Below are 19,208 nucleotides of genomic sequence, written 5' to 3' on the forward strand. Positions count from 1 at the left end.
TTCTCTGTCCTTTACCATCACCCGGAGTTTGCTCAAACTCATGTCCATTGAGTCGGTGATGCCATCCAACAATCTCATTCTCTGTCGCCCCCTTCTCCTCCTGCCTTCAATCTTTCCCAGCATTAGGGTCTTTTCCAATGAGTTGGCTCTTTGCATCAGGTGGTCAAAGTATTGGAGCTTCAGCTTCAGCATCAGTCCTTCCAGTGAATATTCAGGGTTGATTTCCTTTAGGATTAACTGGTTTGATCTCCTAGCAGTCCAAGGGACTCTTAAGAAGTCCGTGGCTTGTCAGGAACTGGGCTGCACACAGGAGATGAGCAGAGGGCGGTTGAGCGAAGCTTCATCTATACTTATGGCTGCTCCCCATCACTTGCATCCCCGATCCGTAGAAAAACTGCCTTCCACGAAATCAGCCCCTGGTGCCTAAACGGTTGGGGACCACTGATTTAGAGCATGTACTGCCTGCTAGAAATGAAAAGTTGAGAGGCACAGACCCAGGGCTGACATTCGCTGAAATGAAAGCTGGAAAGTGCTGGACAGACTGCTTCCCAACGCTGGTGCAAGGCAGGGGCACAGGAGATCACACACACCCATAAGGTGGTGCACACAATACTTGGAAAGCAGTCCGAGTGTTAGGCCCTAGCTGCTTCTTGTCTTCTTATATAAACATCTGGGCTGCTTTAGTTTCCCAGCTGGCTCAGAGGTAAAGAATCACTTGCCATTGCAGCAGACACAGGAGATGCGGGTTCAATCCCTGGGTTGGGAAGATTCCCTGGAGAAATGGCAACCCACTCCAGTATTCTTGCCTGGAGAATTCCATGGATAGAGGAGCCTGGTGGCTACAGTCCATGGGGTCTTCTCTAAGTAGCCCCTGAGGATGATGGGGTGATGCATGGTGCAGGCCTGGACCGATCTGAATCACAGGACAGATGCTGAGTCTCAATATTCAAAGCTAAGTCTCACCATTAATATATATATATATATATATATATATATATATATATATATATATATATTGTGTGTGTGTGTGTGGCTGTTGCTGAGTCTTTGCAGTATCGCAGGCTTTTCTCTAGCTGAGGCGAGTGGGGGCTACCCCATAGTTGCAGTGCTCAGGCTTCTCATTGCAGTAGCTTCGCTTATGGGCTCTAGGCGTGCGGGTTTCAGTACTTGCAGTGCTCTGGGCTCTAGAGTGCAGACTCAATAGTTGTGGCACACGGGCTTAGTTGCTCCAAGGCATGTGGCATCTTCCCAGACCCGGGATCAAACCTATGTCTCTTTCATTGGCAGGTGCATTCTTAACCATGGAGCCACCAGGGAAGCACTTAAGTCTCACCATCTAAGGGGTGAGATGTGTCTTAAAGAGTAGAAAGCAAAATCCATAGAAAAATTTTAAGAAAAGACACAAAATCAGAGAAATGCTATTTTGCTACTCGGGCCCTTCTGAGCTTGGCCCCAGGACCCTGGAGATCTGAGGGACTTGTTCAAGGCTATGATCCAGCTCTTTGCCTGGCCCAGGCCGAGGAGCTGGCAGATGTGGGAGCCACTGGCCTTGGCTGGGGGTCAGAGCTGCACCAGGGCTGTGGATGACATGAGAATTGCAGGGGGAGGGGGCAGCAGTACCCAGGGAGCTGGAGAAGAGAGAGACGCAGGGGTAGCGGGAGGTCCCTTCCTCCCCTCTCCTCTGTCCCTATGGTGAGGTCCTGCCCGGCAGCAGCATCCAAGAAGGACATTTTACTACACTTATAAACTTCTTTTCTTAAAAAAAAAATTCAAATTAACTAGCTCGTAAGAGTTCCTCAAAAGCTTTTATTCTTTTTTTTGACCAGCACACTGCCTGGTACACACTGCCAAATAGGCATTCAAGAAAAAATTTTTTTTAAATAGGCAACTTATAACACTGGGAAGACTTCATTTCAGTGTTTCGGAAAACATTCCTAGAAAGAGTTTACTCCCCTATGACTCTGGAGAACAGAGGTTTTGTCCTAATTTTTATAAGCCACCTCAGAGAAGACTGTGGAATAATTTGGATGAACACTTAAGTGTTTGGAAGGGCAAGTTAAAAACTCCCAGAAATCTAAGAGTTATCTTAATTGCAGGGAAGATCGTGGCTTCTGCCACCCAAGGCAGCTTTGCAGAACTCAGAGGACACAGAGAGTGTCTCAGTGTCCCTCCCTGACCAGGGGCCTCCAGTATATTTCTCCTGCTTGCTTCCTCTAAGACTTCTGGCGGAAGGCAGATCAAGAGAGAGGGACCATGAATTCTCCAAGTGGCCCAGGCCTCACGCACTAGCTTGGCCCAACCAGTGGTTTAACTACCGAGCATGTCACCCTGAAAGTGCGTCCGACATTCGTCCCACCAAATAGACTAACAGAGAACCAGAATCAGGCATTCGGGACTGTCATCAAAGGAGTCACCTCCCTTCTTCCACTTAATGACCTGGGATTCTGTGTGCAGTAGACAGGAACAGAGCTTTTACAAATTAAATAACTTCCTTACCATACAATAAAACATCATGACATACAATTCTCTTTGGAAAGTCTTTCCCATTCTCAAAATTAACTTACAAAATTTTGTGCAAAAACACTGGCCTCAAATAAATAGGGGGAGAAAGTGGGAAAAGCAGAACTTTTGTGGTTGCTTTTGTTTTTTAAATTAAAAGTTAAAAAACACTGGCTGCACTTCAAAGTACTTGCAGGATGAGATTCATCAAGAAGGCTGTGAAAAACAGCCCTCTGGGTCAGAGCTGCATTTTTTTCTTTTTTGGCTGTGCCTCACAGTATGCGGGATCTTAGTTCCCAGAATGGGGATTGAACCCGGGCCCCCAGCATTGGAAGCACAGAGTCTTAACCACTGGATGGCCAGGGAAGTCCCCCGGAGCTGCATTTTCAAGTGAGGTTTTTTGGGTTCAAAATTCACTATGGATGCCTCCGCTGAGATCTCTCACCACGCCCTCTCGGACCAGCTTCAGAAGGAAATTGGTCTCTGTGGTCACATTGTGCATGGTCTGAAAGTTCATGGCAGCCATGCAGAGATTGTCGAAGTAGTGCAAAGGGGTTCTGGGTTGGTTGAGGGCGTAGCTGAAGCCCGCCAAACTGACTTCATCGCACAGATGTGTGGCTAAGACGACGGCAATGACACCAATCGTGGGGACATTCTGCAAAGGAGAAGAGACAAAGAAAAAAGGTCTTAGCACAAGTCATTGCTTTCCAGGTTCGCTACATGCTATGCAAAGTAATGCAAATATGTACTCAGGACTGCAACTTTATATATCACACCATTTTACAGATCACCCAATTCTAAAGTCTGACCTGCCATCCAAGTCAGGAATCTGGACTCTAAAACATGGTCTGTGATGTGAATTCTTCTTTTCTAAAGTATTTATTTATTTGGCTGCACTAGGTCTTAGTTGCAGCATGTAGGATCTAGTTCCCTGACCAGGGATTGAACCTGGGTCCCCTGCATGGACTTCCATGGTGGCTTAGATGGTAAAACATCTGTCTACAATGCAGGAGACCTGGGTTCGATCCCTGGGTTGGGAAGATCCCCTGGAGAAGGAAATGGCAATCTACTCCAGTACAATTGCCTGGAAAATCCCATGGACAGAGGAGCCTGGTGGGCTACAGTCCATGGGGTCACAAAGAGTCGGACACGACTGAGCGACTTCACTTTCCCCTGCATTAGAAGCATGGAGTCTTAACCACTGGACCCCCCAAGGAAGTCCCGATGTAAATTCTTTGAACATATCAGCGAAAGGCAGCCTGGCGGGTCCTTTAAGCACCAAGCTAAAAGGTATTCTTTCTCAAACCTTCACCCACCAGCCCTACAAAGGATGACCATAATGGCGAATCAACCTCATGTCCTCTCTTACATGAGAAAAGTCCACATGGGCTGCTCTGGGATAAGTAGCCATAGCCCTTCTTGGGACATGGATTTTGGAGCCCATCCTGTCCTGACTGGCTCCTGGCTCCATACAGCCTCTGCCTGAGAACAGAGGGGACTCAGAACCTGCCCTGTGAAGACTGTGTTCACCCCTTACCTGCAGGTTAAGGCCCCCATCCGTTTTCCCGGCAAATAACGTCCCTAGGTCATTTTCACATGTCCTGTTGCTCAGTCAATTTCTGCTTACTCTCTGATCAAGCAAATACATTTTTAACCTCAAATTATGGGCTTTCACATTTGGGTTTTTTCCCCCTCAAATGTACCCTTACTGGCTTTGGGCTAGAATGCCAAATGTCCAATTCTGAATTCTGACTGTATCGCAGTTCCCTCTTCATGTCCGACATCTTGCCGCTAGTACACCTGGAAGCATGCTCTCTGAATTTCCAATGCAGTTTGTAGATAAAGGTAACACACAGGGTGGCAGACAGGAATACAGAGAGCCCTCCTGGAGGCTACTGCCCATCTACTACTTGATATTCTTTTGCATCTACTAACATATTCATCTGAGCGGAGTCTGTGGCTTCTATAAGCAACTGCCCTTTTCTGTCAACCAGGACAACAGGGAACCCTTCAGAGTTCACAGATGAAGGTGGGATTCGGAAACATCCAGGGAGCCCACCATTCGGTAAAAACCGCTTCCTGGTCCCCAGTGTGCCGTGTCGACTCTCAAGTCAGCCTCCCTTATTATAAAGGAACTCAACAGTCATTTTGCAGGTTTGCAAACAGAAACCAAGGGAAATTGATCCATAGAAAGCCTGCCTCTGGCTTGGGCTTAGGACACTCAGGTGGTGTCCTGTCCTCTCCAACTGCAGCCAGCGCACACCCAGCAGGTCAAGAATTTGTTGTTGTTCGGTCACAGTCGCTAAGTTGTGTCCAGCTCTTTCGACCCCATGGACTGCAGCACACCGTGCTCCTCTATTCACTATCTCCTGGAGTTTGCCAAATTCACATCTATTGAGTCAGTGATGCTATCTTAACTATCTCATTCTCTACTGTCCCCTTCTCCTCCTGTCTTCAATCTTTTCCAGCATCAGTTATCTTTTCCAATGAGTCAGCTCTTTGCCATCAGGTGGCAAAAGTATTGGAACTTCAGCGTTAGTCCTTCCAATGAATATTCAGTGTTGATTTCCTTTAGGATTGACTGGTTTGATCTCCTTGCAGTCCAAGGGACTCTCAAGAGTCCTCTCTAGCACTACAATTAGAAAGCATCAATTTCAATAGGCTATATTAATCCTTGGCTGTTTGACCTTGGCTATGATGAACCACTTAGAATAGCCTTGCAGATTATCTCTAATTTCCTTATAATAAAAATTTTAGAGTCCTTCCTAATTTCCCTATTCATATTTTAAATTGATACATACATTGCCAAACTACCCTCCAGAAAAAGTGCCAACTTAAATTCTACCTACATTCCTGCCAAACAAGGACATTATCAAGCGTTTAAATCTCTGCTAAGAAAACATGCAAAAAATGTCATTGTAGCTTTAATTTCCTTTTATTTGATTACTGGTGAAATTGAACATTTTATCATCTATTCCTTGGCTAAATTAATTTCTTTTGTGAATGTCTGTTCAAATTCCTTTCCCATTTCTTTTTTGGCTCATTGTTCTCTTTTTGATTTAATAAGATCTTCCCTGGTGGCTCAGATGGTAAAGCGTCTGCCTGTAATGTGGGAGACCCAGGTTTGATTGCTGGGTCGGGAAGATCCCCTGGAGAAGGAAATGGCAACCCATTCCAGTACTCTTGCCTGGAAAATTCCATGGATGGTGGAGCCTGGTAGGCTACAGCCAATGGGGTTGCAAAGAGTTGGACACGACTGAGCAACTTCACTTTCACTTAATGTTTTGAGAGTATTTATTCCATTGTTTCTATGATAAATTTCCCCCCACTAACTTTGTTTCTGATACCCCTTTCTATTAGCAATTTCATATTTTATGTAATTAAATTTTTAAAGGTTATTTTTTAAATAAAATCGACCTGAAAACCAACAAATGAGCATTTGCCTGTGCTTAAAAAATACTATGGAGTAAAATAAAGTAAAAATACTCTATTAATACTATCTAATAAAGAAACCAGGCCATTTAAAAGGTACAGAAATCTAGGTATATTTATACTGAAATCTCTTATAACTTAGTTTAAGAGTCTTGCTGCAGTATGTTATCTTTTTTTAGGATAATTGTTTTGTTAAAAGTGATGCCAACAGGTTAAAAATTATAAGCCCACATTCTGGGGGACCGCACGTGCTCTGCATAGGGGAAGCCAGCTAGAGCCAGAGACCTGACAGTCACTGGTAGGGGATGGGGCTGCTTTCCTCTGAGAGGGAAAAGGCACCACGGATCTTGACCATGTTCCTGCAATGGCAGGAATCACATGGCCCTCCTGGGCTCCCCGTGGATGGAGGGCACAGCCCCCGAGGAAAACGGCGGCCTGTGAAGGGAACCACTTCCACCACGTGAACTGTTTCACCTGAGCTGGGTACCCAAGCCCGAGGCTGGAGCCAGAGTCAGATTCAGCTCTTACTGAAGATCCCCCCGAGAAGGAAATGGCTCCCCAGTCCAGTATTCTCTCCTGGGAAATCCCATGGACAAAGGGAGGCTGTAGGCTACAGTCCATGAGATCACAAAGAGTCAAACACAACTTAGCAACTAAACAACAATATTCAGATACTTACTTTCCTTAACAACCACAGAATTCTTAATTTAAAATTTACAAAGTTGTGTTAAATCATCTTTTTATTTAGAATTTGCTTCAAAGGGCAAATGGAAGCTGCTCATCTGTCTATTGGATGAGGACCCTCCGGGTCCAGTTCAGTGTTGCAAATTCCCTCCTGGATCAGTCCCAGCTCCTAGGAGGTATCTCAGGCCCCTGGTGTGGGTAGCAGAACCTCACATTAAAAAATTCCTTGCTCTCCCTTATATATAAATGCTTTGCTTAAAATTCTATTTAAAAATGATTTCCACTGCTTTTACAAAAGTTTTATTTAGAGACACAGGAGGTGGCCCTAGTGGTAAAGAACCCACCTGCCAGTATAGGAAACCTAAGAGATGCAGGTTCGATCCTTGGGTTGGGAAGATCCTCTGGACAAGGAAATGGCAACCCATGCCAGTATTCTTGCCTGGAGAATCCCATGGACAGAGGAGCCTGGTGGGCTACAGTCCCTGGGGTCACAAAGAGTGGGACATGACTGAGGCGACTTAGGACAGATAGTTCTTTAGATTATGAAGAAACAGGTGATAAAGGCATCTCTGACCAGAGCCACACAAGCTGACTGTAGGTAAAGAATCTACTGCAGTGAACCATCTGCAGCACAAAGGTTCTCAGAGTGGGCTGCAAAACAAAACTACCCAGGGAACTTTGAAAATCCCAGTGTACAGACCACAGCACAGACAGATGAATCGGAATGTTTGGGGTGTGGGACTCAGGCAGCAATGGAAAAGCACTGCTCGAGAGCAGGGTTCCCCAAGTTTTTTGGCACCAGGGACCGGTTTTGTGGAAGACAGTTTTTCTATGAACCTGGGGGCTGGGGATGGTTTCGGGATGATTCAAGCATGTTACATTTATTGTGCACTTTATTTCTATTATTATTATACTGGCTCTACCTCAGATCATCAGGCATTAGATTCTGGAGGTTGTGGACCCCTGATCTACAGAAATTGCCTATTTGCCATCACCTATGTATGTGTGCATGTGCATGCTGTCGTGTCCAACTCTTTGTGACCCTACAGACTGCAGCCCATGAGGGTCCTCGAGAGTGATGATAAACGTCAATTTTCTCTTAAGTGGCCTGTAGTGCTAAAATGTAGACAACTTTTCTGGAGTCTTGGAGTAACTTTTTATGGATTCCTGGAATAAGAATACCTTAAATAACATCTCAGTGATCAAAGTGCTAACTATACTAAAGAGATGAACCACTGGGGGTGAAAGGATTAAACAATGGGGAGCCTCTAAGGTCAAGATGTCGAGAGGTAAACATACACGGAACACAATGAGGTGTCATTTCTGGAAGATCCTCCTGGGTCTACAGCTGAGCCTAACTGAAAGGCGTATAGGCGGCTCCTTCCCAACACAAAGAGGAACAGTTATGTATCAGCAGTGACAAAAATACCTTATCGCGGCCCCAGAACCTCGACTGAGGCTCTGAGTATTGAAGGATATCAAAGGCAGTCTCTTTGATAATAACTGGATTCAAAATCCTGAACTGTTTCGGCTGTAGTGGGATTTTTTCCGCCACCTGCTTCCAAAAGAAGAGCCGCACCCAAAATGGCTAAGGAAAGAGAGCAAGCAATCATTAGGGGGAGTTAATCAAGTTATCAGAGGAGGGGGAGAATGTGGCCCCTGCTAATGAGGGCAAAGCTGTGGGTGTGGCCCCACATGGGTTTGTGTTCTGCATTCTGTGGCAAAATCACAGAGCCATGCAATGGTAAGGATCTGATTCAGGAAGGTGGCACTGGACAAGGAAAGGAACTGCAGAAGCAACTCTTATCAGTTTGGGGAAAGAAGTTCTTAAGGTAATAGCCTCAGATGGTAGGTCTTTTCAGGATCCAAAGCCATCATTTTGTCCAGGGAAGATCAAGCAAATAGATTCAGTTTGAGGCCCACTTGTGCTCAGGCCCCACCACGCCCCTGCCCCCAGCCACTTACTCCACTTCCTGTCTGGTGATATCTCTTGTCTGACTATAAATCATTTCATATGTGCTCCATCTTTCAACTAGAAAAACTACCCAGAGGAAATCCAGAGGACCCCAATAAATTTTGGAGACACAAATTCTCCATCATGTGAAGCTTCTCTAAAGAGTTTGATATGTCCTATTAATTTTACAGTCAGCCAGATTGTACAAGTGCATATAAATGCACACACACTCCTTAAAAGTTGACCTCTAAAATTTATTTCAACATAATGGAGGGGGCCTCATAAAGTAGGGTGATAAATTACTGTAAAGAAAAACAAAAGGAATACGGAGCCAGGGCCATCTCATCCACATCTGCCCTTTTGAAACGCTGTGAATTGACTCCAAGAGAACCACCAATCAAAGCACTTTTGGAGACTCTCTTTGAAAAGACCCCTCAGAGAATTTATGGATATTCTTCTGAGCAGCCTTGATAATAATTTATACTCATGCACATAAGTCTAATTTCTGACAACAGCCAGAAGCCATGTAAATTCAAGTCTGGTAAATCAGCTGGGTGGTCAACCTCAATCATAGCAATTTTGGTCCCATGCTTTTCATTTCCACTAAGTAATGATACCGGTTTCCATGTGTGACTTGGGTTCTGAAAGCAATTTCCCAAGGGGAGTTCTGAGGGGCTTCAACAAAAGGAGTAGCTATTTGAAAGACAACACAAAAGCATGGATGTTAACTTAAAATCATTTTAAGTTAAACAAAAAACAAAAAAAACAAAAAACCCTATAATTCCAGTTAGAGAGTCCTTCACTTTTTACAAAGGCACATCCAATGGATGAATTTCTAGTGCTTACCAGGGTTTCATTTTTGACCATTGCCTGAAGCCAGTTGAAGTCAACACTCTTAAATAAAACAGTAACAAACAAGTCACTGGAATAATATTCAAGGTCAGACAGAGGTGCACCTTCTGGATAAGTCATCCTTATAGTGGTTTTATTGCCAACATGCTCCGAATATCCTTCAACTGGTGCATTGTTTAACCTATTAAAGTAAAAAGGACAAAGATAAACTGACATTAACAGCTTAATCACGTGCAAAATTCCTGCAGCATGTTTTCCACATTTTTCAAGGACTGGGAATGAGGGTATGGCTGGGGGTAGGGTGCCTCCCCTCCAGCAGCCCCATCATCCCTCAGCTCTACCCTTTCCAGGTGTTGATGAGCGAAGTCTTCAGTCTGTGAACTAGCAACATCTGCCCGGATCCAATCTATGAATGACAAACAATTCCATCCAGTCCTGCCATGTTAAGCCAACCTAAACACATTACACCGTGTGTGTTCTCTGGGCACTAGTAATGTTTCCTTGAAAGCTTTCCACTGTGCTTGGATATTAGTGGTCCTTGCCAGAATTTCAAAAAGATAATCAGAAAAGAAAACCTAGAAACCACAGCAAAGCAGACACAAACCATAGTTACACAGACAGGGTTGGGCCCAAGGAGGGCACTGGGCCCAAGTGCAAAGTGAAGTGAAAGTCGTTCAGTTGTGTCCAACTCTTTGCAACCCCATGGACTATAGCCTATCAGGCTCCTCTGTCCAGGGTATTCTCCAAGCAAGAATACTGGAATGGGTTGCCATTCCCTTCTCCAGGGGATCTTCCTAACCGACGGATTGAACTAGGGTCTCCTGCATGACAGGCAGATTCTTTACTGGCTAAGCTACCAGGGTGCAACCTGGTCTTAAATTAAAGCAGGAATTTGGGGTACTGACCACTGTTAGATCGATGGAGGCTTTGCCAGTGTGGACGGTCTGGGGGAAACATTAAGAATTCTTTTTAAAGCAGTATCACTCACCCAGGTACATAGTTTTGAAATCTCAAGAAAAGTCTGTTTGGTCTTTTCCCTGTATTATCACATCTGTATAAACCTTTCTTTTCCATTCTACTTCTACTTCCTCTTCTAGATCTCAGATACCTAAGTCCTGGATTATTAAAAGATATTATTAGACATGACAACTAAATGCAGAGTATGATCCTGGACCAGTTATATTCTTTTTCTTTTCCTTTATTTAAAAAAAATTTTTGGCTGTACTGTGAGGCATGTGGGATCTTAGTTCCCCAACCTGGGACTGAACCCGTGTCCCCTGCAGTGGAAGTGTAGAGTCTTAACAACTGGACTGCCAGGGAAACCCCTCCTTTCTTTTTAAATAATGGACACTACTGGAATAACTGGTGAAATCTGAATAAGGATTGTAAATAAGTCTCTCCTGCATCAGTGTTAATCTCCTTATTCTGAATATCATCTTGTAGTTCTATAACAGAATGTCCTTGTTCTCAGGAAATGCACACTGAAGTATTTAGGTGTAAAGAAGGAGCTTGAAATTTGCAACTAACTCTCCAAGGGTTCAGAAAAGAATAATAAAATATAAAGAGAGAAAATTATAAAGCCAGTGTGATCAAGTGTTATCAGCTGGGGAATCTGGGAAAAGGGGAGTTCTTTGTATGACTCTGGCAACTTTTCTGTTAATTGTAGAACTGCTTTAAACCTGAAAGTTACCCACCAAACATTTGTCAACTGATTTCCGTTACAATCGGCTAAGTCTCCCTCCTTAGTCCCCAGCGCTCCATGGCTTCCAGTGCCTACGCATGACGTCCATGCCTCCCAGTCTGGCCCCACCACCACTGGTCATCGAGCCAGCCCCTGTCCCCTCTTGCACTCTCCTCCTGCCAGGCAGGGCTCCTCACCCAGATTTCCCTGCCCTCTTTCTTCAAGGTCAAATCCCATCTTTCTTTTAGGGGCTGTGAACAATGTTGGGGTGAGAGGCGATGAAACTGCTGTTTCTAGGTGCTTCCTGTGAGCCAGACATTGTCACATGCTCTGAATATTCTCATTTTTTGTTTCTTTTTAAAAATTTTTAATTAATTAATTTTTACTTATTTATTGGGCTGCGCCAGGTCTTAGCTGTGACATGTAGGATCTAGTTCCCTGACCAGGGAGCAAACCTGGGACCCCCGGATTGGAAGTGCAGAGTCTCAGCCACTGGACCACCAGGGAAGTCCCTGAAGAGTCTCATTCTTTGCTGAAGCCGTCTCATTAGCCAAATCCCACCTTTCCTCAAGGTCAGCTCAAGGCCGCCCTTCTCTTTCACAGTATCTCTCCCCTGGCCAGAGAGTATACCCCAGTTTCTCACTTTGTCTCCTCCCATATCCCACTCGTGTACCGTTAAGATGGGCACAGGGTCCCGTCTACCTCCTCCAGTGCTGCCTGTGCACATCGCTCAGCTGCTCACACAGAGCTGGGGCTGAGGTTCTGGAAGCCTCAACACTCTGCGTTTGGAGTGTCAGGGTCTGGTCCGAACTCCATGCCCTGTGGTGCCTCCGTGTCCTCATCTCCGACACTAGCTAACAGGATGGCTTCTCCAAGGCTTGAGACACACCAGAGCCCGTGACAGCATCTGGCACACAGGAAGCCCTCACAGGAAGGAAGCAGTTACATCCTGCTTCACCTCAACAACTTCCCCACCCCTGAAGCCCTGACCCCACTCCCATACTTCATACATTTTGCCTTAAAACTTGTTCTTTGTTTCTTCTCTCTCTTGGCCCTTACAAAAAAGTCTGGTTCTTTCCTAGAAACCTCTTATACCCCCTCCCCTTTCTTCCATAGCTCCTCCTCCTTCCTATACATTTTCCAAACATCACTCCTAACAGCACTCTAGTGTTCTTGTTTGGAGAAGGAGGGGCTTCCCTGGCAGTCCAGTGGTTAAGACTCTACACTTCCACTCCATGGACAGAGTAGCCTGGCGGGCTACCGTCCATGTGGTCTCAACGAGTCGGACATGACTGTGTAACTAACACTTTCATTTTTCACTGAGCATCTACTATAAGTCTGACACTGTTCCACATGCTTTACACCTGTTAACTCATTTTGTCTTCACAGTAACCCTATGAGCTCTGTGCCATTATGGCCTCCATTTACAGATGAGGAAATCAAGGCACAGGACAGAAAGGAAACTTGCCCAAAATCACAGCTATTGGTGACAAAGGCATTATGTGGACATATCACCACTTTCAGGCTCAAAATGTCTGAGATGGATCTTGTCATCCTTCGTCACTAGCTAGAGATTTTCCTCAACTATCCCAGTGGTTCCACTAATACCTTAGACCTCAGACTGGAAATCCTGGTGTTTCCTAACATGACTGTCAAACTATCAGCAAATCCTGTAATTCAGGATGACTGCCTATTGCCTGTAGTGAGCGTGATTAGTTGCTTCAGCCATAGTTGATTCTTTGCAACCCTATGGATTGTTGTCCACCAGGCTCCTCTGTCCATGGGATTCTCCAGGTAAGAATACTGGAGTGGGCTGCCAAGCCCTCCTCCAGGGGTCTGGTGTTTAAATGCTTCTGTGTGTTTTCTGGTCCCAGCCAGGGCCACCTCCCAGGTCCACCCACCCCAAGTCCCACTCCTAGAAGCCAGGTGTCCCCTGACTCAAGTATGTCCCCCTTCCCCACACCCTCCTCCGGGCCCTGCCTAGCACAGCCTTCCTCCTTTGCTGGCTTATCTGAATCTACCCATCTTTCCAACCCTCAACTCCACTGAAAAGGTTTTTACCAAAATGAGGGTCAGTACCGCACAGTTTGGAGCATCCAATCATTTCATGTCTTTGTTTCAACTTCTCAAAACATGAGTCCCCAGAAAGCAGGGACATGTGGGGTTGTTCTGGGTGCTTCCTGTTTGTGGTGCTGCCCTGACCCACGGCAGTGAGCTACAGCCTAGAGGACAGAGGCTGGTCTTCAAGCCACCATACCGTATCACGACATCAAACTGGTTCAGGGCATGGCCCAGCTCCAGTCCGTGGAGGATCCCGCCGCTTCCGATGACCACACAATGCTTGCAGCTCTTGGCTCTCAAGTGTTCAGGAAAGTCATGCTCTGGCAAGAGTTCCAAGAGGGTCTGGACTTTCCCAGAGAACTTGCGGAATCCGAAAGGAGGGTCGTACTTGTACTCGGCCTCACTCTCTGCGGGGACCTTCGTCACGAACGGTGGCAGGTCCAAGCTGTACCTGCTCCCAAAGAGCTGTGCCATCGACCTCTTGGCGAACTGGGGCCGGCACTCCTTCTGCAGAACTTGCTGGGCGTACTGCTGGGCTCTCTGGAATGAAGCACACAGACCTGCGTGTCAAAGGCTTCAGGCATTAGAAGTGCACTCTGACAGTGACACTGAGCCCCGTGCTGTTGGACGTGGCTCCCTTGTGGATGACTGACTTGTAACACAAAACAACTGTATTTAAGAGTTAATTGATGGGCCTTTCCTGGTGGCCCAGTGGTTAAGAATCCTCCTGCCAATGCAGGAGATGAGGGTTTGATCCCTAGTCCAGGAAAATTTCACTTGTCAAGGGGCAATGAAGCATGTGAGCCACGACTACTGAGCCCATGCTCTAGAGCCCATGAGCTACAACTATGGAGCCTAAGCGCTGTAACTACTGAAGCCCGTGTGCCTAGAGCCTGTGCTCTGTAACAAGAGAAACCACCGCAATGAGAAGCTCTCGCATGGCAACTAGAGAGAAGTCCCCACTCTCTGTGGTAGAGAGAGCCCATGTGCAGCAACAAAGATCCAGCAAAGCCAAAAATAAATAAACTTTTAAAAATACTTAAAAAAGAGTCAATTTATGCTAGATGTTTGAGAGGAAAATCTAGGAGAACCACATGAAAAGGAGATAAACTCAATTAAGATGTTTCATTGCATGAGTGAAACAGGAAGGCCCTCACCTCCCACCCTTCTGGCCTAGATCATTCAAATAAATCCGGGTTTCAAAAAGGTGTTTAAGATATCATTTTAAAAAAATCTTCTCAGAAGATTTCATGGTTCATAACATCCTGACACATGCTATATAACACAGATGAAACTCAAAGATATACTCATCTAAATAAGCCAGTTACAAAAAGACAAGTACTGTAGAACTCCACTTATAGAGAGTATCTAATGTAGTCAAATTCACAGAAATAGAAAGAACAGACCGGTGATTACTATGGGCTGGGGCGGGGTGGATAGTTTCAGTTTAGCAAGATGGAAATGTTCCAGTGTGAATATATTTAACAGGACTAAACTACATTTAAAAATAATAAATACGGTAAATTTTAAATTAAATTTAAATTTTATGGTGTTTTTTTAAACCACAGTTTAAAAGAAAAAAGATTCCCAGGGACTTCTCTGGTGGGCCAGTGGTTAAGACTCCACGCTCCCAGTGCAGGGGGCCCGGGTTTAGTTTCTGGTTGGGGAACTAAGATCCCACATGCTGTATAGCATAGCCAAAAGAGAGAGAGAGAGAAAAAAAAAAAAGATTTCCTGTTTCAGGTTCCTGTCTAGTGGGATGAAAACAGGATTATCAGTTAGGGTAACGATCTTCACAGCCTGGAATGGAAACTAGGTGTAACCTGCAACTTTGTCCTGTCAACAAAAAACTGCCTTGGTTTTGTATACAATTTTCACTGCAATGTTAATGTTTTGCATCAACAAGAAATGACTGCTGAAGGCCAAGTTCACTAGCCTGGCTGAAGGCAGCGGGACACGGACAAACATGGAATAAATGGCCACTCACCCCACAGTCTGCCCTTTGGCTCAGTCTGGCCAAATGCTGCCTTGGGACCGTCTGGCAGGAAGTTCTCCTTCATTGCTGTGCTCTACGTCCTCATCACTACATGCCACAGCCTTGGCCTTGCCTTATCCCTCCTTCCATCAAACTGTATGTGCGTGTGTGTGTGTGTGTGTGTGGGTGTGTGGTCCTCTATTTGCTGGGATATTTATTTTTAGTATTGAACATGTCTTTTGAACCGTGTCAGTACTATTACGAGGATTATTATTGCTGTATACAGTTCTAACGGAGAAGGCAATGGCACCCCACTCCAGTACTCTTACCTGGAAAATCCCATGGACGGAGGAGCCTGGTACGCTGCAGTCCATGGGGTCGCTAAGAGTTGGACACGACTGAGTGACTTCACTTTCACTTTTCACTTTCATGCATTGGAGAAGGAAATGGCAACCCACTCCAGTGTTCTTGCCTGGAGAATCCTAGGGACGGGGGAGCCTGGTGGGCTGCCGTCTATGGGGTCGCACAGAGTCAGACACGACTAAAGTGACTTAGCAGCAGCAGCAGCATACAGTTCTAAATATTTGCCTCAATTATGTTTTTTTCTCAAAGTCCTGTCTGATTTTTACATGATAAAATTTTTGTAGAAACAACAATTCTCTGAATATAGCAGAACCCCCTCCCTATTTTTAAAATCACAGTTTCAAAAAGTTATTAGTACTGGAAAGAGCACATCATTTATATCTTTTATGTCTTGAGGATCTGGCCCCATGCCTGGAGAAGGGAAGTGATGTTCTTGGAGCCTCGGACAACGCTGCAGACATGGTCACAGTCTCAGGTCACCAGCATGACACCTAGGACAGCTGGCAAGACTGTCCTATCTTCACTTTGTGGGCTCAGGGTGGTTCACCCAGAAGGACACAACTGAGCTGGCAGGTCACCTAGTCTGATCGCCTCCCAGGCTCCTATGATCCTAGCCTCTGCCCACAGAGAGCAGCTGACAATCACCATTGAGAGCAAGAGTTTGAACTGGCATCTTTGCAAGGAATCAGTGAGAAAGCCAAGCAAGAAGCCAGCTGTGACCCAAGAAGACCCCGAATGGAGGCTTCACCGTGACCAGGCCTCCAAGTTCAGTGACACTCTGCAACCACTGGCACTTAACACCGGACTGCACGGGCAGGGCACGCACAGGGACCACATATGCTGTACACACTTGTCTCTAGACCCCAGGCCTGAGGGTTATTAATAACAGTTTTTAGAGGACAAAAGGTCTAACTCCTCACTACGGAAGCATATCCCGAGCATCTTGTTTTACAAATCTCCTGGGATAAAAAAGAACATCGGAAAAGTACTAGAAGACGGAAGCCTCATGACTGACTCAGGACCGGAAAGAGAGGTTAGGTGATGGAGTCGGAGACCGGAGCATGACTCTTCTGGCCGCCGGATTTTCTCTTTAATTTGAAAGGAGTGAAATTTCCATTCTGGCAGAGAGTCCCATCTCAGGCTTCAAAGTGAATTTTCTAGACCTTGAGGAGAGCACCTTCTGATGGTGACCCCTCCTGTTCCTCATTCATAGCAGGTGCAATAAATCCATCCCAGTGACAGTGTTCTCAGTGCCACTGGAAATAGCCAAACAACAGCAATCCCTTTTCCTTTTTTGTTTCAATTTGTTGAAACATGTTGTAAAATACCCCACGTTACACGTGTCATTGAACCATGTCAGTACTATTTCGAGGATTATTATTGCTGTATACAGTTCTAAATGTTTGCCTCAACTATGTTTTTTTCTCAAAGTCCTGTCTCGTTTCTGCATGATAATACTTTTGTAGAAACAACAATTCTCTGAATATAGCAGAACCCCCTCCCTATTTTTAAAATCACAGTTTCAAAAAGTTATTAGTACTGGAAAGAGCACATCATTTATATCTTTTATATCTTATGATGGTGACGCTTCCTGTCCCTCATTCATAGCAGGTGCAATGAATCCATCCCAGTGACACGGTCAGCCTCCCTCCTTCCTCTTCCCGGCTTCAAACCTCAGAAGAAAAATGCCCGGGGAGGACAGCTCGCCTTGCAGAGCTGTAGTCAAGACCGGAAGCATCACAACCTTCCTCTTCTCTGCTGCAGACAGTGCCAAAGCTGGGAGCCAGAGCAGGCTGGTGAGGAAGGACACGGTGAGTCTGGCTGACATCCATTCTGAGTGAGGACCACCGCCAAGCAGAGGACTATGGACTCTCTCAAAGACAGAGGAAGCCCCTTTGCTCCTGAATCGACACAGGGACACAGGAGATTCAGTTTCTGAAAGACTTCCAGGCTGAGTTTGATGACTGCCCATGACTGAGAATAAATAGACATCAGGCAGCTTCAGTTGTCAATGACATAGCCATTTGCCATGGAAAACCACAAAGTGAGAATCCACAGAGGGGTATTAAAAAATGAATTTTCTTCAGTAGAATCTCCATGTTCAGTTCTACCCCATAATTTTTAGGACAGTCCTTCTCAGAGATATAGGTAAGTGGCATAATTCTGAGTAAAAGGCAATGTTTTATTTATCGATTTAAACCCAGGACAGGGAACAGCATTTGGGTTGGAGGGGGGTCTGAGGTCTGGAGCTGACCGGAAATGTGTAGGAACCCAACTCGGCCACAGACCACATGAACCAAAGGTATGGGTTACGTTATGAAACTTTCACTTCCATGTTTGTAAACTCTGGCTTAACTCCCATGGGTTAGCTGTCTATAGCTTTTACCTGGTTAAAGGCAGAAAAATCTGAATAACCAAGTCACAGAGAGAGTAGCATGATAAAATCTCAACCACCCAGTGGTTGCCTGGGGCTGGTAGTTGAGGGTAGGGACTGGCCACAGAAGGGGTGAGAGGGAATTAACATGTGATGAAATGTTCTCAATGGGATTGTGGTGATGGAGGTATAACTATAAACTTACTAGATGCTCCTTCTAGAACTAACACTCAGAAAAGATGCCCTTTTCATCATATGGACTGGAATGCAAAAGTAGGAAGTCAAGAGACACCTGGAGTAACAGGCAAATTTGGCCTTGGAGTACAAAATGAAGCAGGGCAAAGGCTAATAGAGTTTTGCCAAGAGAATGCACTGGTCATAGCAAACACCCTCTTCCAACAAAACAAGAGAAGACTCTACACATGGACATCACCAGATGGTCAATACTGAAATCAGATTACATTCTTTGTAGCCAAAGATGGAGAAGCTCTACACAGTCAGCAAAAACAAGACTGGGAGCTGACTGTGGCTCAGATCATGAACTCCTTATTGCAAAATTCAGACTTAAATTGAAGAAAATAGGGAAAATCACTAGACGATTCAGGTATGACCTAAATCAAATCCCTTATAATCATACAGTGACAGTGACAAATAGATTCAAGGGATTAGGTCTGACAGACAGAGTGCCTGAAGAACTATGGATAGAGGTTCGTGGCATTGTACAGGACCATTCCCAAGAAAAAGAAATGCAAAAAGGCAAAATGGTTGTGTGAAGAGGCCTTACAAATAGCTGAGAAAAGAAGAGAAGTGAAAGGCAAAGGAGAAAAGAAAAAATAGACCCATCTGAATGCAGAGTTCCAAAAAATAACAAGGAGAGATAAGAAAGCCTTCCTCAGCGATCAATGCAAAGAAATATAGAAAAACAACAGACTGGGAAAGACTAGAGATCTCTTCAAAAAAATTAGAGATACCAAGGGAACATTTCATGCAAAGATGGGTACAATAAAGGACAGAAATGGTACGGACCTAACAGAAGCAGAAGATATTAACGAATCACCAGTCCAGGTTCGATGCAGGATACAGGATGCTTGGCGCTGGTGCACTGGGATGACCCAGAGGGATGGTACGGGGAGGGAGGTGGGAGAGGGGTTCAGGATTGGGACACGTGTACACCCGTGGTGGATTCATGTTGATGTATGGCAAAACCAATACAATATTGTAAAGTAATTAGCCTCCAATTAAAATAAATAAATTTAAATTAAAAAAAAAAGAAGAGGTGGCAAGAATACACAGAAGAACTATACAAAAAAGACCTTCAGTTCAGTTCAGTTGC

At 45.1% G+C, this 19,208-nt stretch overlaps 1 protein-coding gene across 6 annotated transcripts in view; it reads right to left on the reverse strand.

Moving 5' to 3' along the window:
- Positions 1-1,786: 1,786 nt before the first annotated feature.
- Positions 1,787-19,208, reverse strand: part of ST3GAL5 (ST3 beta-galactoside alpha-2,3-sialyltransferase 5) — a 58,473-nt gene continuing 41,051 nt past the window's right edge. For 2 of the 6 annotated variants that reach the window (XM_086326548.1, XM_086326549.1), the window contains 4 exons: positions 13,360-13,703; positions 9,416-9,602; positions 8,045-8,203; positions 1,787-3,154 (listed from right to left, as the gene is read on the reverse strand). In XM_086326548.1, coding sequence (XP_086182674.1) covers positions 2,906-3,154; positions 8,045-8,203; positions 9,416-9,602; positions 13,360-13,703 — 939 coding nt within the window. In that variant the 3' untranslated portion in view covers positions 1,787-2,905. Of the gene's footprint in view, positions 3,155-8,044; positions 8,204-9,415; positions 9,603-13,181; positions 13,704-15,467; positions 18,710-19,208 lie in introns of those variants that run through there. The other 4 variants (XM_086326551.1, XM_086326554.1, XM_086326552.1 and 1 more) reach the window with 4 other exon arrangements.

The sequence above is a fragment of the Bos grunniens genome, chromosome 11 (genome assembly GCF_055505025.1).
Source record: "Bos grunniens cultivar Pamir isolate PY7600 chromosome 11, Bosgru_T2T1.0, whole genome shotgun sequence".
Lineage (NCBI taxonomy): Eukaryota > Metazoa > Chordata > Mammalia > Artiodactyla > Bovidae > Bos > Bos grunniens.